Here is a 16258-nt window from a genome sequence, read left to right on the forward strand (position 1 = left end):
TCATCAACATGACATTAGGAGGTTTTAGTGTCTCAGGCCTCAGCTGTTTCTTCAAGATCAGTATTCTATTAATTCTTCCAAGGTTAAGGTCATGGCTATTCCTCAAATGCTTTTATTTTAATAACATAAAAGAAAGACAGAGTTTTGTAGAAAACTCATTATTGCTATAAAGCAGCAAAAGGTCACCAAATGTCTTTCCTCAGTGAAGTAGCAAAAAACGTTATTTCTTCAGTAATTCATTGTCACAGTATAGGTTGGAGGAGCCCTTGACATTTGCAGTTTCCTTGTTGAGATGAAATAATTGCTCCATACATCACAGTTCAAAAAAAAAGAAGTCAATTAAAAGTATATATATGCAAAGGCCTTGTTAGCCCACAGAGCCATCTGCATTTCAAAATGACCACGGCAGGCTTGTCTCTCTTTGTAACACACTTTCATGTTTCTCATGGACATTCACAAGCAGTCTGTTAATTACGGCATCATGCCTACAAACACATGTGCAACTTTAAAAGAATAGAATGGAATACTTCAGTTGGAAGGTACCCTCAAAGATTATCTAGTCCAACTGCCTGCCTTCTTCAGGGCTAACCAAAAGTTAAAGCATGTTACTGAGGGCATTATCATAGAATTACAGAATGGTTTGGGTTGGAAGGGACCTAAAGATCATCTAATTCCAATCCCCCTGCCATGGGCAGCAACACCTCCCACCTCCCAGGTTGCCCAAAGCCCCATCCAGCCTGGCCTTGAGCATTTCCAGGGATGAGGCATCCACAGCTTCTCTGTGCCTCACCACCTTCATAGTGAAGAATTTCTTCCTTATATCTAGTCTAAACTTACTCTATTTTAGTTTTAAACCATTGCTCCTTGTTCTATCACTACAGTGCCCGACAAGGAATCCCTCTCCGGCTCTCCTGTAGGCTCCCTTTAAGTACTGAAAGGCTGTAATGATGTCTTCCCAGAGTCTTCTCTTCTCTAGGCTGAATAAACATTCCCAATTCTCTCACTTTTTCTTCACAGAAGAGGTACTCCAGCCCCTTGATCATCTTCATGTCCCTTCTCCAGACTTGTTTTATAGGTCTATGTCCTTCTTGTGCTGGGGAAAATTATCACTGGGACAGCATAACATAGAGAAGAGGAGACTCGGGGGGATCTCATTGGTGTCTATAAGTACCTGAAGGGAGGTTGCAAAGAAAAAAAGAGTGACAGTTTTTAGTGGTGTCCACTGCCACAACAAGAGGCAATGGGCACACACCATAATACAGGAGGTTCCCTTGTTTCTTCCCTCAGGAAGCACTTCTGTGTGGGTGACTGCACACTGGGATAGGTTGCTCAGAGACACCGTGGAGTCTCTCTCCTTGGACATACACAAAAAACACTTGGATGAGGTCTAGGTTTCCCTGTTTCAGCAAGGAGGCTGGACCAGGTGACCTCCAGAGGTCCCTGCCAACCTCAGCTATTCAGTGATTCTGTGATCACTTTCAAAGGGCTATAGACTTTTGAGTTATCATTTAGAAACACTGTAAAATATTTTATTTCTTTTATTTATTATAAACACAAAGGAAAAAATGTAGGCCTTGAAATGTAGGCCTATCTTGGCAAAAATGAATTTACTTCATCTGTGTGAGAAAGTAAAAGTGCTTTTTTTTTTTTTTTAATATATATGTATATATATGTACTGCAGGGGGAGGTACAGATCCTTCATCAAATGTTATCACTTAAGACAGAATTCTGATATCCTTGTGCTGCTTTGCAGGGCAATGTAGATCAGCATAGCATAGGAGTCCTTCTGTTGGGAAACATTTGTTCCAGACCTTGAGCATAACAAGGATTTTGCCTGAGGAATCCTTATCTGCTTTTATCTAAGACTTTTCATGTGTCTGTAGCAATAGGGAAGAAATACTCTATCTTCCCCTCTGCTTTCTTTTGTAAATGCATGGGGAATATCTGCGTTTCTCTCCAAGATCACCTAGTCCAACCTCTGACCTAACACCAACAAGTCCTCCACTAAACCATATCACTCAGCTCTACATCTAAACATCTTTTAAAGACCTCCAGGGATGGTGACTCCACCACTTCCCTGGGCAGCCCATTCCAATGCCTCACAACCCTTTCAGTAAAGAAGTTTTTCCTAACATCCAACCTAAACCTCCCCGCTGCAACTTCAGCCCATTCCCCCTCGTCCTGTCACCAGGCACGTGGGAGAACAGACCAACCCTCACCTCGCTACAGCCTCCTTTAATGTACCTGTAGAGAGCAATAAGATCGCCCCTGACCCTCTTCTTCTCCAGGCTGAACAATCCCAGCTCCCTCAGCCGCTCCTCGTAGGACTTGTTCTCCAGGCCCCTCACCAGCTTCGTCACCCTTCTCTGGACTCGCTCGAGCACCTCGATGTCCTTCTTGTAGCGAGGGGCCCAAAACTGAACACAGTACTCAACGTGCAGCCTCACCAGAGCCGAGTACAGGGGGACAATCACTTCCCTTGCCCTGCTGGCCACGCAGTTTCTGATACAAGCCAGGATGCTGTTGGCCTTCTTGGCCACCTGAGCACACTGCTGGCTCATATTCAGCCAACTACCAACCAATACTCCCAGGTCCTTCTCTGCCAGGCAGCTTTCCAACCACTCGTCTCCCAGCCTGTAGCTCTGCTTGGGGTTGTTGTGCCCCAAGTGCAGTACCTGGCACTTGGCCTTGTTGAACTTCATGCAGTTGGCCTCAGCCCATCGGTGCAGCCTATCCAGATCCTCCTGCAGAACCTTCCTACCGTCGAGCAGACCGACACACGCACCTAATTTGGTGTCATCTGCACACTTACTGAAGGTGCACTGGATCCCCTCATACAGATCATCAAAAAGATATGAAAGAGAACTGGCCCCAGTACTGAGCCCTGGGGAATGCCACTAGTGACCGGTCTCCAGCTGGATTTGACTCCATTTGCCAAAACTCTTTGGGCCCGGCTATCCAGCCAGTTTCTAACCCAATGAAGTGTACGCCAGTCCAAGTCAAGAGCAGCCAGTTTCTGGAGGAGCATTTAAATGAAGCATTTACAAATACTATATACATATAAATAGAATATATATAAGGTATAAATGTGTTTATTAATTCTAAAAATATTATCTATGCCTTTTGTTATTTTACTTTTTTATTTCTCATTAAAATTTTCTTTGGAACTTTAGTCTTACTCTTTTCTTGCAAGTAGTTAGTTCATCTGACAGGTTTAAGATTTTAGTCCCTGTGAAAATTATATTACTATGTTAAGAGACAGTCAAGATTTTAAGGGAATTTGGAAGAGACTTGATTTAATATTCATCAATAGAAATGTAAAATGTACTCTTATTGCTCTCAGTGCCATAAATGTTGTGGTCAAGTATGTACATTAGATAAAAACTTGAATCACATTCAGTGTATCATTTCCTGAAATTTAGGAAGAGAAAAATCTCATGTTAATGTAAAGCTATATGGTCCCTAATCCAAAGGTATAAAACAGAGAAATTCAAATAGAATGGAAATCCAGTGTCAACTTATTTTTCTGACCCAGTGCATAGATTTGTACTACCTTTGTTATATGTGCAGCTGGATAATGTGAAGAGTACAGCCTTCCAGTTCCTAAAATGACCTTCACTAGAAAAGATATATACTGAAAGATATTTATATGTCCTTATGTTTCTACATTAAGCCTTCTTGCCACCTTCTCTCTCTTCTCCCCAGATCCAGCTACTTCCAGACAGGGAAATAATGAAGGAGATATGTATATTTTTTCAGTTATCATTCTGTGTTTTATGATGTAAGGTAGAGTTGCTAATTCAGCTTTAGATTTATTTGAAGAATAATTTGTTTAAGCACCAAAACAGTCTGCCTGCAAATCAAAACCACCCTGTGCTCACAGAATATTTTGCTTCTATGCATTCCAGAAAAACTCATAGATCATTGAATTAAAATTTAGAAGGTAGTAAAAGTTAAGAATCTGATCCACATGGTATGCACACTACGTTTACATGTACTCTTATATAAGTTCAAAGCTTTATGCATGAATTTGGTATGAGCGAAACTGAAATTACCCAAATCCATCTGAATATCCCTTCACCACCTTAATCATGCTTATTTTCTCTCTTGTCAGTCAAAATGTTTGCATGTATTATGTGACGTGAAACAGAAAATATGGAGAAAATCTCCATCTTGGAGCTTCATACAGTCTGTTGGTGAGAAATCTGTCCTGAAAGACTGATCACAGTTCAAAACCCATTTTTGACCTTGGTGTTGGGCTAGATTTTATGGAAGCAGGAGAAAATCTCTCATTCTGTCAGGTATATCCCTATGCAAATTCAACCCTTAGATTTGAGGTTCATCTATTAAAATGTATGGAAATTATATATTTAATTGGTCTGATCCTTTTCTTTATTTCCAGTTTATTGAAAATTAAACAAGTTCATCACTGAATTGGCGTATGTTTCTAATTGTTCTAGTGGACAAATAGTAATTTTTATAGCCCGCAGTTGGGTGGGGCTTTCTGTGTGACTTGAGAATTTTTTCCTGTAGGGAGGAAACTATTGGACAGTTGGAAAAATGTTGTCCAAAGAAAGTTCAGAAGATGTGGTTATGGGAAGCAATGCTGACCACAAAGAAAAGTTATAATGTGGCTTCCTGAGTTTTACTGCAGTGAAGTTATGGTTCATTTCTCAACTTTGTGTTTCCCTTTCTGGCTGCACACTCCTATAAAGAATCAATTGTTTTGGTGCCTGGTACCTGAAGACTGTTTTTTTTTTTCTGTTCTGGTGCTGCAGGGAAGATGAAGTGAGTTGTTTAAGTGAACAGTTTCTTGATCTTAATTTCTGACCTTAGTGACATGGATTTTGCAGCAGAGAAAATGGCTCAAGTTCAGTTTTCTTTGCTGATCCATCAACCTCAATTTTGGGAACATTCTTGGGGTTGTGTACTGTTACTGGTCTTTTTTTCTTAAGCTTTTTCTTTTACTTCTAGCACTTGGTAACTTGTCTATTGGTGTTTCTGTTCTGTTTTGATTAGTATCACTTTAATGTTCCCTGGATAATTTTGAGAGTGTTTAAAAACTTATTTGTTGCCATAAATGATTATTTTGAATACAAATATGTAAGCCTTTTTTACAAAGGTTTAATGGAAAACACACTGTCTCTCCTGAAACATGTGGATCAAGAGGAATTCAGCTTCATATGTTTGATCAAGAGAATCTGGTAGGGTGTAAGCCCCTCATTTGTTACTACTAATGCTTACCAATCTAAGTCAGAGCCCACTAGAAGCAATGGAAAGGTTTCTATTAGTTTCAGTGTGATTTTTTTTTCGAGTCCCAACAGACCTCCTGCTTTTCCACAGTTAAGCATTAGTGAGCCTGCTAGACCTGCTAGTTTTGTGTGTGTGCAAGTGGTGAGATTAATAGGAGATGGAAGACTGTTTTCATGAAGGTAATTTTTATGTGGCATTCCTTAATATTTAGGATGGTCTGTGCATTTTTACTTACTATTTCTGCATTTGTAGCACAGAACCAGGCTAAGTTGATTCAAAGGACTCTGAAGTGTCTATTTATACAAAAGTAATTGCTTGTGATTTTTGAATCAATTGGGAGACAGTCTTCTCTGTTTAAAGGGCATCATGTAAGTAAATGTTTCAAATCTTTATAGAGAATTAAATTATTTACATTAGAAAAGAGGCTGTGAAGTGCAAAGCTTTTGATTTATTTTGATGGAACCAGTAGGAGAATGGTACTACTAATTTTTATGACAATATATAAAAGCTGTTGAATAAAATAGACATTTTTTGGATGATTAAAATATTGTGTTGATTTTAAACATGATAATGAACTAGAAAATATTCTAGAAAATATTGTCTTTGTGTGGGTTTCATGTATAAGTGGTTTTTGGTTTGCCAGTCCCAGACTTCTGTCTGGGGATCTCCTCTGTGGTTTTTATAGGCTACTAATCAGATCACAAGAGGCAGAAAGATGCATCATCTTACTATGAAAATAATATTATTGTTTGTTGGTTTCAAATTCTAGTAGTAGTACCCTGTGTGGGTTATTGTTTGTTTGTTTTCTCGTTTTTTTCTGGTTCAACTATTAAGCAGAATTCTACTCTGTGACGTACAGATTGAACATCTAATTTATCCCCTTGAAATTTGTCATTGCAAGATGACACTACCTTTTGAAAGCCTGTCTTCTTGGAGTGACTGTCTTTAGTAACTTAGCAATTTGAATGGACAACATTGTATTCTTTTGAATACAATATCTTTTTTAGACATAAGATTAAGTACCACCCATTCCCCAAAGCTGAGGAAGGGCATTACTCTGAGCACTAGTTTCTGCAGTTCAGTAGTTTCTTGTCTTCTGGCTGTGTGATGAGACTATGTTATGTCTGTGATCCTTGCTCTCAATGCGTAACTGGTAGAAAATCCTATGATAGGTGCATCTGTCACAGTTGCAGGCCAGTATGTCTCTCCAGCTGGCATTAGAGAAATATTTATGGTCCTTGTGGGTTCCTTCCAACTAGGGATGTTCTATGAGTCTAATTCTATGTCTGAAAGCCTGAGCAGTCCCACCCAACATTTGTGAGAGTATTTGCAAACACACAGGACACTTGCAGTGCTATCCTAGTAACAGTTATTGGTGACATGGTACCTACAAACAAAATGAAGTTTATTTTTATCCTGCAGGGGTAACGACTGCACAGAACCAAAAGCTCACAGAGCTGTTGTAGCCATTCTGATAGCAACAAGCTGAGATGCTATTAAAAGAAGGTTTTACAAAGTGATACAATAACATGGAAGTATTCCATGAAGTCTTTTTGGTGATTGAAAAAGAATGACATGTAATTGAATTTGAGGATGTAGACAAGATTATATTTGTTCAGAGAATGTAGTCTAGTCTAGTTGGAACATGGTTTTTACTGGCAAAAGCAGACAATGAATTTCTTAGGCAAATAATCTTATAACTCATCCAGCATTTCAGCACATGTGAGTTTTTCTTATTGTGGGTATGTGCTGTGTATTATTGCCATTTGACATTGTATGTGACATCTAGTCAGATGTTGAGAAGGTCAGGTTCACATAGAGACTGTAGTCACATTGACTATATTAATGACAGGCCAAACTATTTAATTATCTTGGTAAGTCTCCTGTCAGTTAAGACATTAAGGAGTTGATTATTTGATTGGCCCAACATCACACAAGATGGAACAAACCTTCCTTTGCACACACAGGAGATAGAAACAGCCTGGTCCCTAGAGTTTTCTATAATATAATAACTTAATTAAGCAGAATATACAACTAGCAGAGAATTTTAATTCCTGAGGGACTGCAGGTTTCACCCAACTTTGTAGCTGGTTTCTAAACATTTTCAGTTGTGCTATATTGTTTTTGAGATGTGAAGACCAGATCAGTTTTTCAGTTGCATAGAACGTTTTTCTTTGATCACTTATCTTTTATAATAATTCCTTGCATTCAGTTTTCTTGTTGACCAGTGCTGACATAATTCTGAAAAAGCGTCAGCTCAATCTGTCATGATTCTGAGGTTTCACTCTTGGACAGTTACAGGCGACTCACAAGTCATCATTTTAGACTTGAATTTAGGATTGTTATTTCACACTTCCTTCACTTTACCTGTATCTATGTCTCTATCATTGCCTATTTTAATGCCTACTCATCCAGTCCCACAAGGTCTTCTGTCATTCTTTTCAGGCAGCCTTAACTAACATATTAACATCCAGAGACTTTGTAATTTCAGTTTTCAGACCCCTTTCCAGATCATTTGGAATATGTGTAACAATATGGGTCCCAGCACAAATGCCTTCAGGAATCCAGTGATGTATTGAACATGAAAGGGAAACTTTTTTTTTCCTATTGGATGCCTTTTTATTCATGTAAGGATCTTTCCTCTTACCCATCGCTGCTTACTTTATCTGTCTGGAGCCTTTTGGAAATCCAGCTGGGACATATCAGTCAGATTTCCTTTATCAAGAGCTGGCAGATTTCTTCAAATTGATTAGGGCCTGGATGGGATGGAGTTAACTTTCTCTGCAGTGGGCCATACAGTGCTGTGCTCTGCACCTGTAGCTAAAACAGCAGTGGTATCACACCAGTGTTGTGTCTGCTGCTAAGCAGTGCTGGCACAGCAACAAGGCTCCCTCCAAACTCCCCCACAGCCATCAGGCTGGGTGTGGGGAAGAGGTGGGGAGGGGACAAAGCCAGGACAGCTGACCTAAACCAACCAAAGGGATATTGCATACCATGTGGGTGTCACACTCAGCAATAAAAGCTGAGGAAGAGGATGGAGGGAGAGGGCTCTCATTATGAAGACTCCTGTCCTCCCAGACAGCTTCTCCATGTATTGAGGCCTTGCTTCCTGGGATGTGGCTGAACATCACTGATTGACGGGAAGTAAAGAGCAATTTTTTTTTTTTTTCATTTGCTCTGTGCTTCTGCATAGCCTTTGCTTGTTTGCTTTTCTCTCTTCCTTTTCTCTTTAATTAAACTGTCCTTTTGTTTAACTTATCCTTTTTTCTTTCCATCATACTTTCTTCTCTCCCTCTTCTTCCTCTGAGAGGAAGTGAGTGGTTGTGCTGGAGTTTGGCTGCCCAGCAGGGTAAAACCACCACACCTCTTCTTGCCAGTCTTAGCCTCAACCCTGTCTGCCCTGTTAAGCATGGGCAAAACCACTCCTTTGCACTTCTTTTAAATAATTCACACAGTGTGAGAAGTAAGCTTTTGTTCTATGGGGATCCTCTTATTTATTATTTAAGTTTTGGAATGCAGCAATCAAAGAGATGACAGAGGGAGTTGCATAGACAAAAAAAAAAAATTAGTATTGAGAACTAAAAAGATAATTTTTTAGTTACTAACAGAATACCTAGGGAATGGCATCCATTACAAACTTTACAAACTGTGAAGTATCAAATTATTTAGACACCCAGTTGGTATAATACACACACACACTTGTGTTACAGAAAATGAATGTTGGTGATATTTTATGATCATACTTTCCCTTTCACATGGCTCAATTTCATGTTTTATGATATTTTCAGAAATTGAAGTTTGATATAGAGAACAATTTTGGTTTTAGTCCATTCTACTGATAAGTGTAGATAACAGCTGTAGTCTTTGCTTTACAGATGAAGTAATGAAAGTACGTGCTTCATTTGCTTCTGTTGTCCATAAAGAGTACTGATTATATATACTTGCTTATAAATTAAAGCTTCTGTTACTGTGCAGGATACTGGAAAATTGTAGAGACATATTCTGTACAATCTGGTACTCAGGCTGTTCAGATTACATCTTTGGTCAGGGCTCTGTTTCCCAAATAAATAAGAAACTAACATTCATTTGCTTTTGTCCAGTACCCTACATTTCTTCCCTGCACGTTAGTGACATAGACCATAGCGTACAGAAATATAGCGTGCTTCAGGCAATATTGTTTTGGACCCTTAAAATTTTCTGGTTGGGATCTTGTAAATGGCATGTTGGGCAAAACTGTATGCTCTTTGATCTCCTACCCACCAAGAAAACTTCTCAACATGGATCATTTTCATCATCTTAATCATAGCCTGAATACAGAATACTCTATTTTTAGATGTACTGTCTAATTATATCTTTAGATTTTAGGTATCTACCAATTGCTTGAGTTGGTCTCATTCTTGGAGGAAGAAAGAAAAGCTGTGGGAATGAGAAGAGTAATTAATCTATGCTTATTAGATATGTGCAAGTATCATACCTATCTTTGTAGATATAGAATATATTTTCCCATCTATATTCACTTTCTAAAATCTCAGCTGAAAATTTGTACTTTATCTTCTTTCTTTCTATTATTGAAAGTCATAAAGAGTCATTAATACAGTCTAAATAAATTTATTTAATTGAATTTTTTTTGTTTTGTTTTCCCACAAATTTATAGATTAGACAAAATCAAAGAAGTGGAAGCTTTCCTGAAAGAAAAAAAAAAAAAAAAAAAAAAAGTGAAGTTAAGTAGCCTCATAATTTATTTGGTGTGCCATATTACAAAAGACCAGCTTTCCTTTTTTGTCCTGTCATTGCCACCCAATCTCATAGATATGTGTTGTTCCTCTCTGGGGATGAAGATACTATTTAAGTAGTTTCTCACATAGCCGTTTCACAGATTTCATCTGGCAAAGAGACATTTTTTTAGATGATAAACTGCCTTGTGGATAGTGTGAGTTGGCCAGCTCGGTTCCTTTTAAAGTCTGACTTGAAACCAGTTTTCAGGCTGTTAGACTAAGGATGGGCTTGACACAAACTCTGAAGTCACTTATCTAAGGACTGCATTTTTCAAAGTACTTATTTTTTCTATAGAGATATGAAAGCTATTGATTAACTTTTTTTGGTTACCTACAACTCCAAACAAAACACTAAAATAGTTAGATCAATTTGTCATAGCATTAAATATACAAAAATAAATATCTGAATGAAATTTCACTGCTTTCCTAAATAATAAAAGTTAGTATCACTTCCCAAAAGAGCAGTTAAATGTAGCAACTGCTGAGGGTAACAAATTGGGCTTTGGGAAACAGAGGCTTAAGTCAGAAAATAAGAAAAATGATGGCAAAGGCTGTGGGATTTCTTTAAAGCAAAAGCAAAGCTGTAGTACTTCATTAGCTGTCAATACATTGGTGAGCAAATGGCAGCAAATTAAAATGTGTAGCCTCTTCACACAAGGAAAAGCATCAAAAGCATTTTAGATTTATAAGTCTATAAAGAGAGTATGTGGGCGTATGAAGGTAGACTTCATTAGATAGATCCATAAAAAGCATCTGTCCTCTGTCTGCTGAATTAGTCCATGGGTTTCTTGCCTGTCAATGATGCTGAAAAACGGAGGGGAAGAGGGGGAGAGAGGCAGGGAGGGAGAGAACAGAAGCCAAAACCAGTCTAGAGCAGATACGGAGGAAAGCTCCTTAGATGCTTAGGAAGTGAACATTTTATCTTACACAGGAAATGAAAAGGAATGTGACTTCTTTATCTACTGAACTATGGCAGGAGAAGACTGCTCAGTAGTTTTGCATTTTAGCTGCAATAGCAGAAGCTGAAGAATGAAGACAGAGATAGAAATTTAACAGCTGGGTTGAAGAGAAGGAGCAATTCATGTATATGCAGAGCAAGGTATGTTCTAGCTTAAGGCGACTCATAGAATCACAGAATGGTTTGAGTTGTAAGAGGGACCTTAAAGATCATCTAACTCCAACCTCCTGCCATGGACAGGGGCACTTCCCACCAGACCAGGTTGCCCAAAGCCCCATCCAGCCTGGCCTTGAGCACCTCCAGGGATGGGGCATCCACAGCTTCTCTGGGCAGCCAGTGCCAGTGCCTCACCACCCTCTGAGTGAAGAATTTCCTCCAAATGTCTAACTCTCCCCTCTTTTAGTTTAAAACCACTCCCCATTGTCCTATCATTATCTGCCTGAGTAAATCATATAATGGGAGAACACAACTCATATCAAGCAAACTTTTATAAGTATTGTAACTGGTGCTTATATAATATAATAAACTGCCAGTCTGGTAAATATTCCATGTAAAGCTCATTCAAACAAGCACCAATCTGTTTTTCATGGTCTGATAAAAGTTGACCAGTACTGCCCATGAAGCAAGGAACTTGGCTGAATAATAGGCTGCACATCTCTTTGGTGCAAGACGGGGTAAAATGGCTTAAAATGAGTGAGTTATCATGATTGACAGGGTTCTGCTTATAATAGCTCAACATGAGTGCCTTTATCTTTTCAATAAATTTTGCTCAGCAATAAAATTCTATCAAACAATTTCACCTACAAGTTCTGGTAGAAGCATTTCTTAGTTTAAAATTTGTTAGGTTTTGTTACCTATATTTTGCAAAGTATTTCTAAAATGCAATCTTTCATACTGGTTATTTAAAGTATTTTAAGTAATTTATATTGTGTAGTGCAATGGCTTCACATACCATACCTCAGCAATCAGAAGCATTTTCTCCATGCTCATGCTTAAAATCAGACTTACATAATTCTTCCTTTAGACCTAATACTGTAATTTTGTGACATAATGTTTAAAAAAATATTGTTGTACTTTTTCATCTGCTGGATGTCCTTCATTGTGCTCTTTAAGTAAATGGTAATGATGAGTATTCCCAGTAGCAAACAGTATGACAGAATAATATGTAGCATAATGATGTGGAAAAGTAAGCAATATTAATCTTCAAAACATTGTGTATCTGCTGCAGACATCACATGGCTATGTGTAGATTTATCTTCCAGAACAGATTCTTCAGGGTATTTCTATGATTTTTTTTTCTCTCTCTCTCTCTCTCTTTTTTTTTTTTTTTAATAGTGGTTTTGTTTGTTTGTTTGTTTGTTTTCCCATCAGTACTTCATGATCTAAGCTGAGCTAATCCCTCCCGAGCCTGTGTATGCAAATTCTAAACAAGTAGTCCACTTCTATAGTCTTTATCTAGGAACACTATACAAGTCTGATGTAAAAAAAGGAACTTGGATATGCATACAAAGTGTTTATTAAAGAAAAACTGATTCACAGTATGAACTCCAGTAATCACAGAACCACAGAATTGTAGGGGTTGGAAGGGACTTTGAGAAATCATTAGGTCCACCCCCCCTGCTGAAGCAGGTTCCTTAGAGCAGGCTGCCCAGGTAGGCGTCCAGATAGGCTTTAAATATCTCCAGAGAAGGAGACTCCACAGCCTCCCTGGGCAGCCTGTCCCAGTGCTCCATCACCCTTACCATGAAGAAGTTCTTTTGCATGTTGGTGCAGAACTGCCTGAGCTCTATCTTGTGGCCACTACCCCTTACCCTGTCCTCATAAACCGCTGAAAAGAGGTTGGCCAAATCCCTCTGTCTTCCACACCTCAGGTATTTATACACGTCGATGAGATCCCCTCTCAGTCTTCTTTTCTCCAGGCTGAACAGACCCAGGTCTCTCAGCCTTTCTTCATAGGGAGGATGCTCCAGGCCCTGTATCATCTTTGTGGCCCTCCGCTGGACTCTTTCCAGGAGATCCCTGTCCTTTTTGTACTGGGGAGCCCAGAACTGGACACAGTACTCAATAATCAAATAGAATTAAAATAGAAACCTAGCAGGACCCTCACAAAAAATAGAGAACTTTAGAAATAGAGAACCCAGCATTTCCCTTCCAAATTTTCTTCTATGTGATTTATATTTTCCCCACTGTGGAGTAATTTACTGTTTTTAGAAATCTCTGGTATTGCCTCTAATATTGGATCTCATGTGATCATTGCACATCTTAATGTGCAATGATTCTCAATGATTCTCTTTTTTGTTTCAATGACAAAAATATCAGCTGAGTCCTTCAAATTCCCTAAACTGATTGAAACTCATCTCTTGAAAGATGTTAGAAAATCAACATTGGTTTCTGTCTGCTTCCTGATGTCTTGCTTCTAGTCTGATTACAGAATTGCCCTTTGGTAGTCTTTTTGTAAGCAGGTACCAACTGATAACAGTTAATGTAAAACTCTTAGATTTTATTTCATAAATATAACTTGGTTATGAAAGCTGATATGCAGGATTTTTGCAGGTTTGAATTCTCCTAGAACATCTGACTCTCCTGGTTTCAGTAAAGAACTAATTGCTTTCTGTATTTGTTTGTTTGTTGTTTGTTTGCTTGTTTGTTTTGTTTGTTTTTGTTTTTTCTGAGCTTACTCATATAAAGATGTGTTTTGAGAGGGAATTGGTGCATAGCTAACATCTGAGAATTTGCTGCAGTGTCTGGATATGGAGACACATAATAGATGAATTTTTCTACAAAGACACTGTTGCTTTGCAATCTCTTGTTGTCATATGATAGATGTACCTCACTGGCCAGATTTGGATGTGTGTGAATGTAGCCAGCTCATTCCAGAGAATCATCTCTCTTGTGTGTGGGTAAAAGCTGGGACCTAGCTCATTCTCTGTGTGTTAGTGATCCAAGAGAACTAACAGCAATAGTTCTGATTCAGGAGATCTTTCAATACAATGAAGAAATTTAGCAATCACAATAGTTAATGTTCTTAATATAGGTATACTGGATACACACATGATATCTGTATATGAGGTGAGTCCAGTTATTTGGACTCAGACGTCACTTTCTCCACTGGTCATCATGTCACTTTCTAGGATTCAGTTTAAGTTCTATTAAGTATATCCAGTGAATTGGAGCACAGATCTTTGTACATATATATAACAAATTCTCTATTCAATACAAAAAAATAAATGGATGATATTGCTTTGCTTTCTATCAGAATTCTAAAAATGACTTCATTCATATGTAATGCATCTAACTTATTTTACTGTTGCATTAAGGTCTTGGCATTGACAACAGGACATCTTCACCGCAGATTAATTCTTTTCTGTGGGATAATACACTTTTCAATATATCCATGCATGCAGCAATCCGTCATGGAAAATGGAAATTACTAACTGGATATCCAGGTAACAAAGTAACTCCCTTTTGAACAAGATGTCCTATCTCCCCTACACTCTAAACACAGTTTCATTCTGTTTAACATATGATCATTTCTCCTATTTATCCTGTTAGCTTTCAGGATTTAGATCACATGCAAAAATCTAGAAGGGACACTTCTAAAATCCAGACAACATATTCTTTCATTTTGCAAATGATGAATTTGACCTTTACAGTAGTGAAATTCACAGTAGTGAAAGAAAAAAGTCCATGAAATCACTTGATTTGAAATTAAGCCACATGCAAGTTTGAATCCCAATGGTGTGGCTTTTTTATATAAACGTAACTCTTGTACAGGTAGCCTTGGAGTAGAGAGACTTTGATGCTGGACAGTTAAGCAATGCAGCAAGAGTCACTGGCCCGTGGCTTGTCAAGGGACCTAGTGAATTCCTCAGTTACAGTATAACTTTGCCTCTCCTCACTGCTCTGTATCTGAGAATTAACGCTTGGTCTGTTCCTGTTTCTGTAGGCTGCGGTCATTGGTTCCCTCCACCATCTTTGTTCAATGAATCAAATATTCAGTCGTCTGATCCACCAACAAAGAGACTTTGGCTATTTGATATTGTTCGTGATCCTGAAGAGAAAAATGAGTTGTCTGAAAAATATCCTCATGTGGTGAAAAAACTGCTCTCACGTCTTCAGTACTATTATAAACGTTCAGTGCCTGTATTCTACCCTGATGAGGATCCCAACTGTGATCCAGCAGCAACTGGGGTTTGGGGTCCTTGGGCATAATGCACAGCACTACGCCCTGCAAAACACACCTGCAGCAGAGTTCATTTTATGTACTTCAAGGTCCTAGACACATTTGTCTTACATTGTTGATTGCATTACTGATAATTGTGAGTTCATTTTTTGCTCTTCCCTTTAAGAGTATTTCTTACTCTTTAAGAATATTTCTTACTCCTAAAGTATGCTGGAGATCTTATTTCAGTCCTTCCCATTCTCTCCTTCCAATTATTGGATGTGAAACATTGATAAAATTATAAATCTCTTCTTTGAGTATTCTTTGTTAACAATACGCGTTTAAAGCAGAAACTAAAGCACTGCCTCCCTTCCTGAAAGAGATTACTTCTGTTAAAAAGCTGAAATGGATCAAGGCAGCAGGAACATCCAGAATTCTCTTGTGGAATAAACTGATTTTGAGTTTAATGTTTACCCAGTAGATAAATTTTGTTGGAAGCTGTTACATTACTCATAAAGAATAGAAAACAGTACAATAGTTGAAATTATAATTTTTACCTTTAACATGAAACTCTGTTCAGGAAAGGCAATAGGCAGAATTCTCAGACAGTAGGGGGAAAAAAAAAAAAAAAAGTAAAAAAACAATCTCTAAGAATAGAGCAAAATCCCTAATCTGTGTTCACTGTTAATGTATCAAACTGGGGTAGAGGGTGGTGGCCAACTAGAGTGCAGGGCAGCCAGGCAGGACGGTCTTGATAGGCTGAAGAAAGGGTTGAATAAAAAACGTAATGTAAGTTCAACTGAGGCAGAGAACTGCACTTGGGATGGAATAATTGAACACATGGACAGGCTTGGCTCCGGCTGGATAGAAAAGGAAAAGAAACTAGGTTTCCTGCTGGACAATAAATAGAGGGGGAGTTGCCACGTGGTCCCTTGGTGAAGATTAACCTCGTTTGTCCATATGGGCAAGACTGTAGCCAGCATGTGAGAAGTGTTTATTCCCCTTTATTCAGCACTGAAGCATAACATAGTTTGGGCTTCACTGTGAAAGAAAAAATCTGTCATACTGAAGGGACATGACTATGATCATGTGAAGGAGAGCAAATGAGGA

General features: G+C 38.5%; 1 protein-coding gene across 1 annotated transcript in view; it reads left to right on the forward strand.

Annotated features, from left to right (window-relative positions):
* ARSB (arylsulfatase B) overlaps positions 1–15792 on the forward strand; it is a 67054-nt gene extending 51262 nt beyond the window's left edge. Inside the window, exons 7-8 of the mRNA XM_068667106.1 lie at positions 14304–14432; positions 14933–15792. Coding sequence (XP_068523207.1) covers positions 14304–14432; positions 14933–15198 — 395 coding nt within the window. The 3' untranslated portion in view covers positions 15199–15792. The remainder of the gene's footprint in view (positions 1–14303; positions 14433–14932) is intronic.
* Positions 15793–16258: the final 466 nt, after the last annotated feature.

This window comes from Anas acuta, chromosome Z, assembly GCF_963932015.1.
Source record: "Anas acuta chromosome Z, bAnaAcu1.1, whole genome shotgun sequence".
Taxonomy (NCBI): domain Eukaryota; kingdom Metazoa; phylum Chordata; class Aves; order Anseriformes; family Anatidae; genus Anas; species Anas acuta.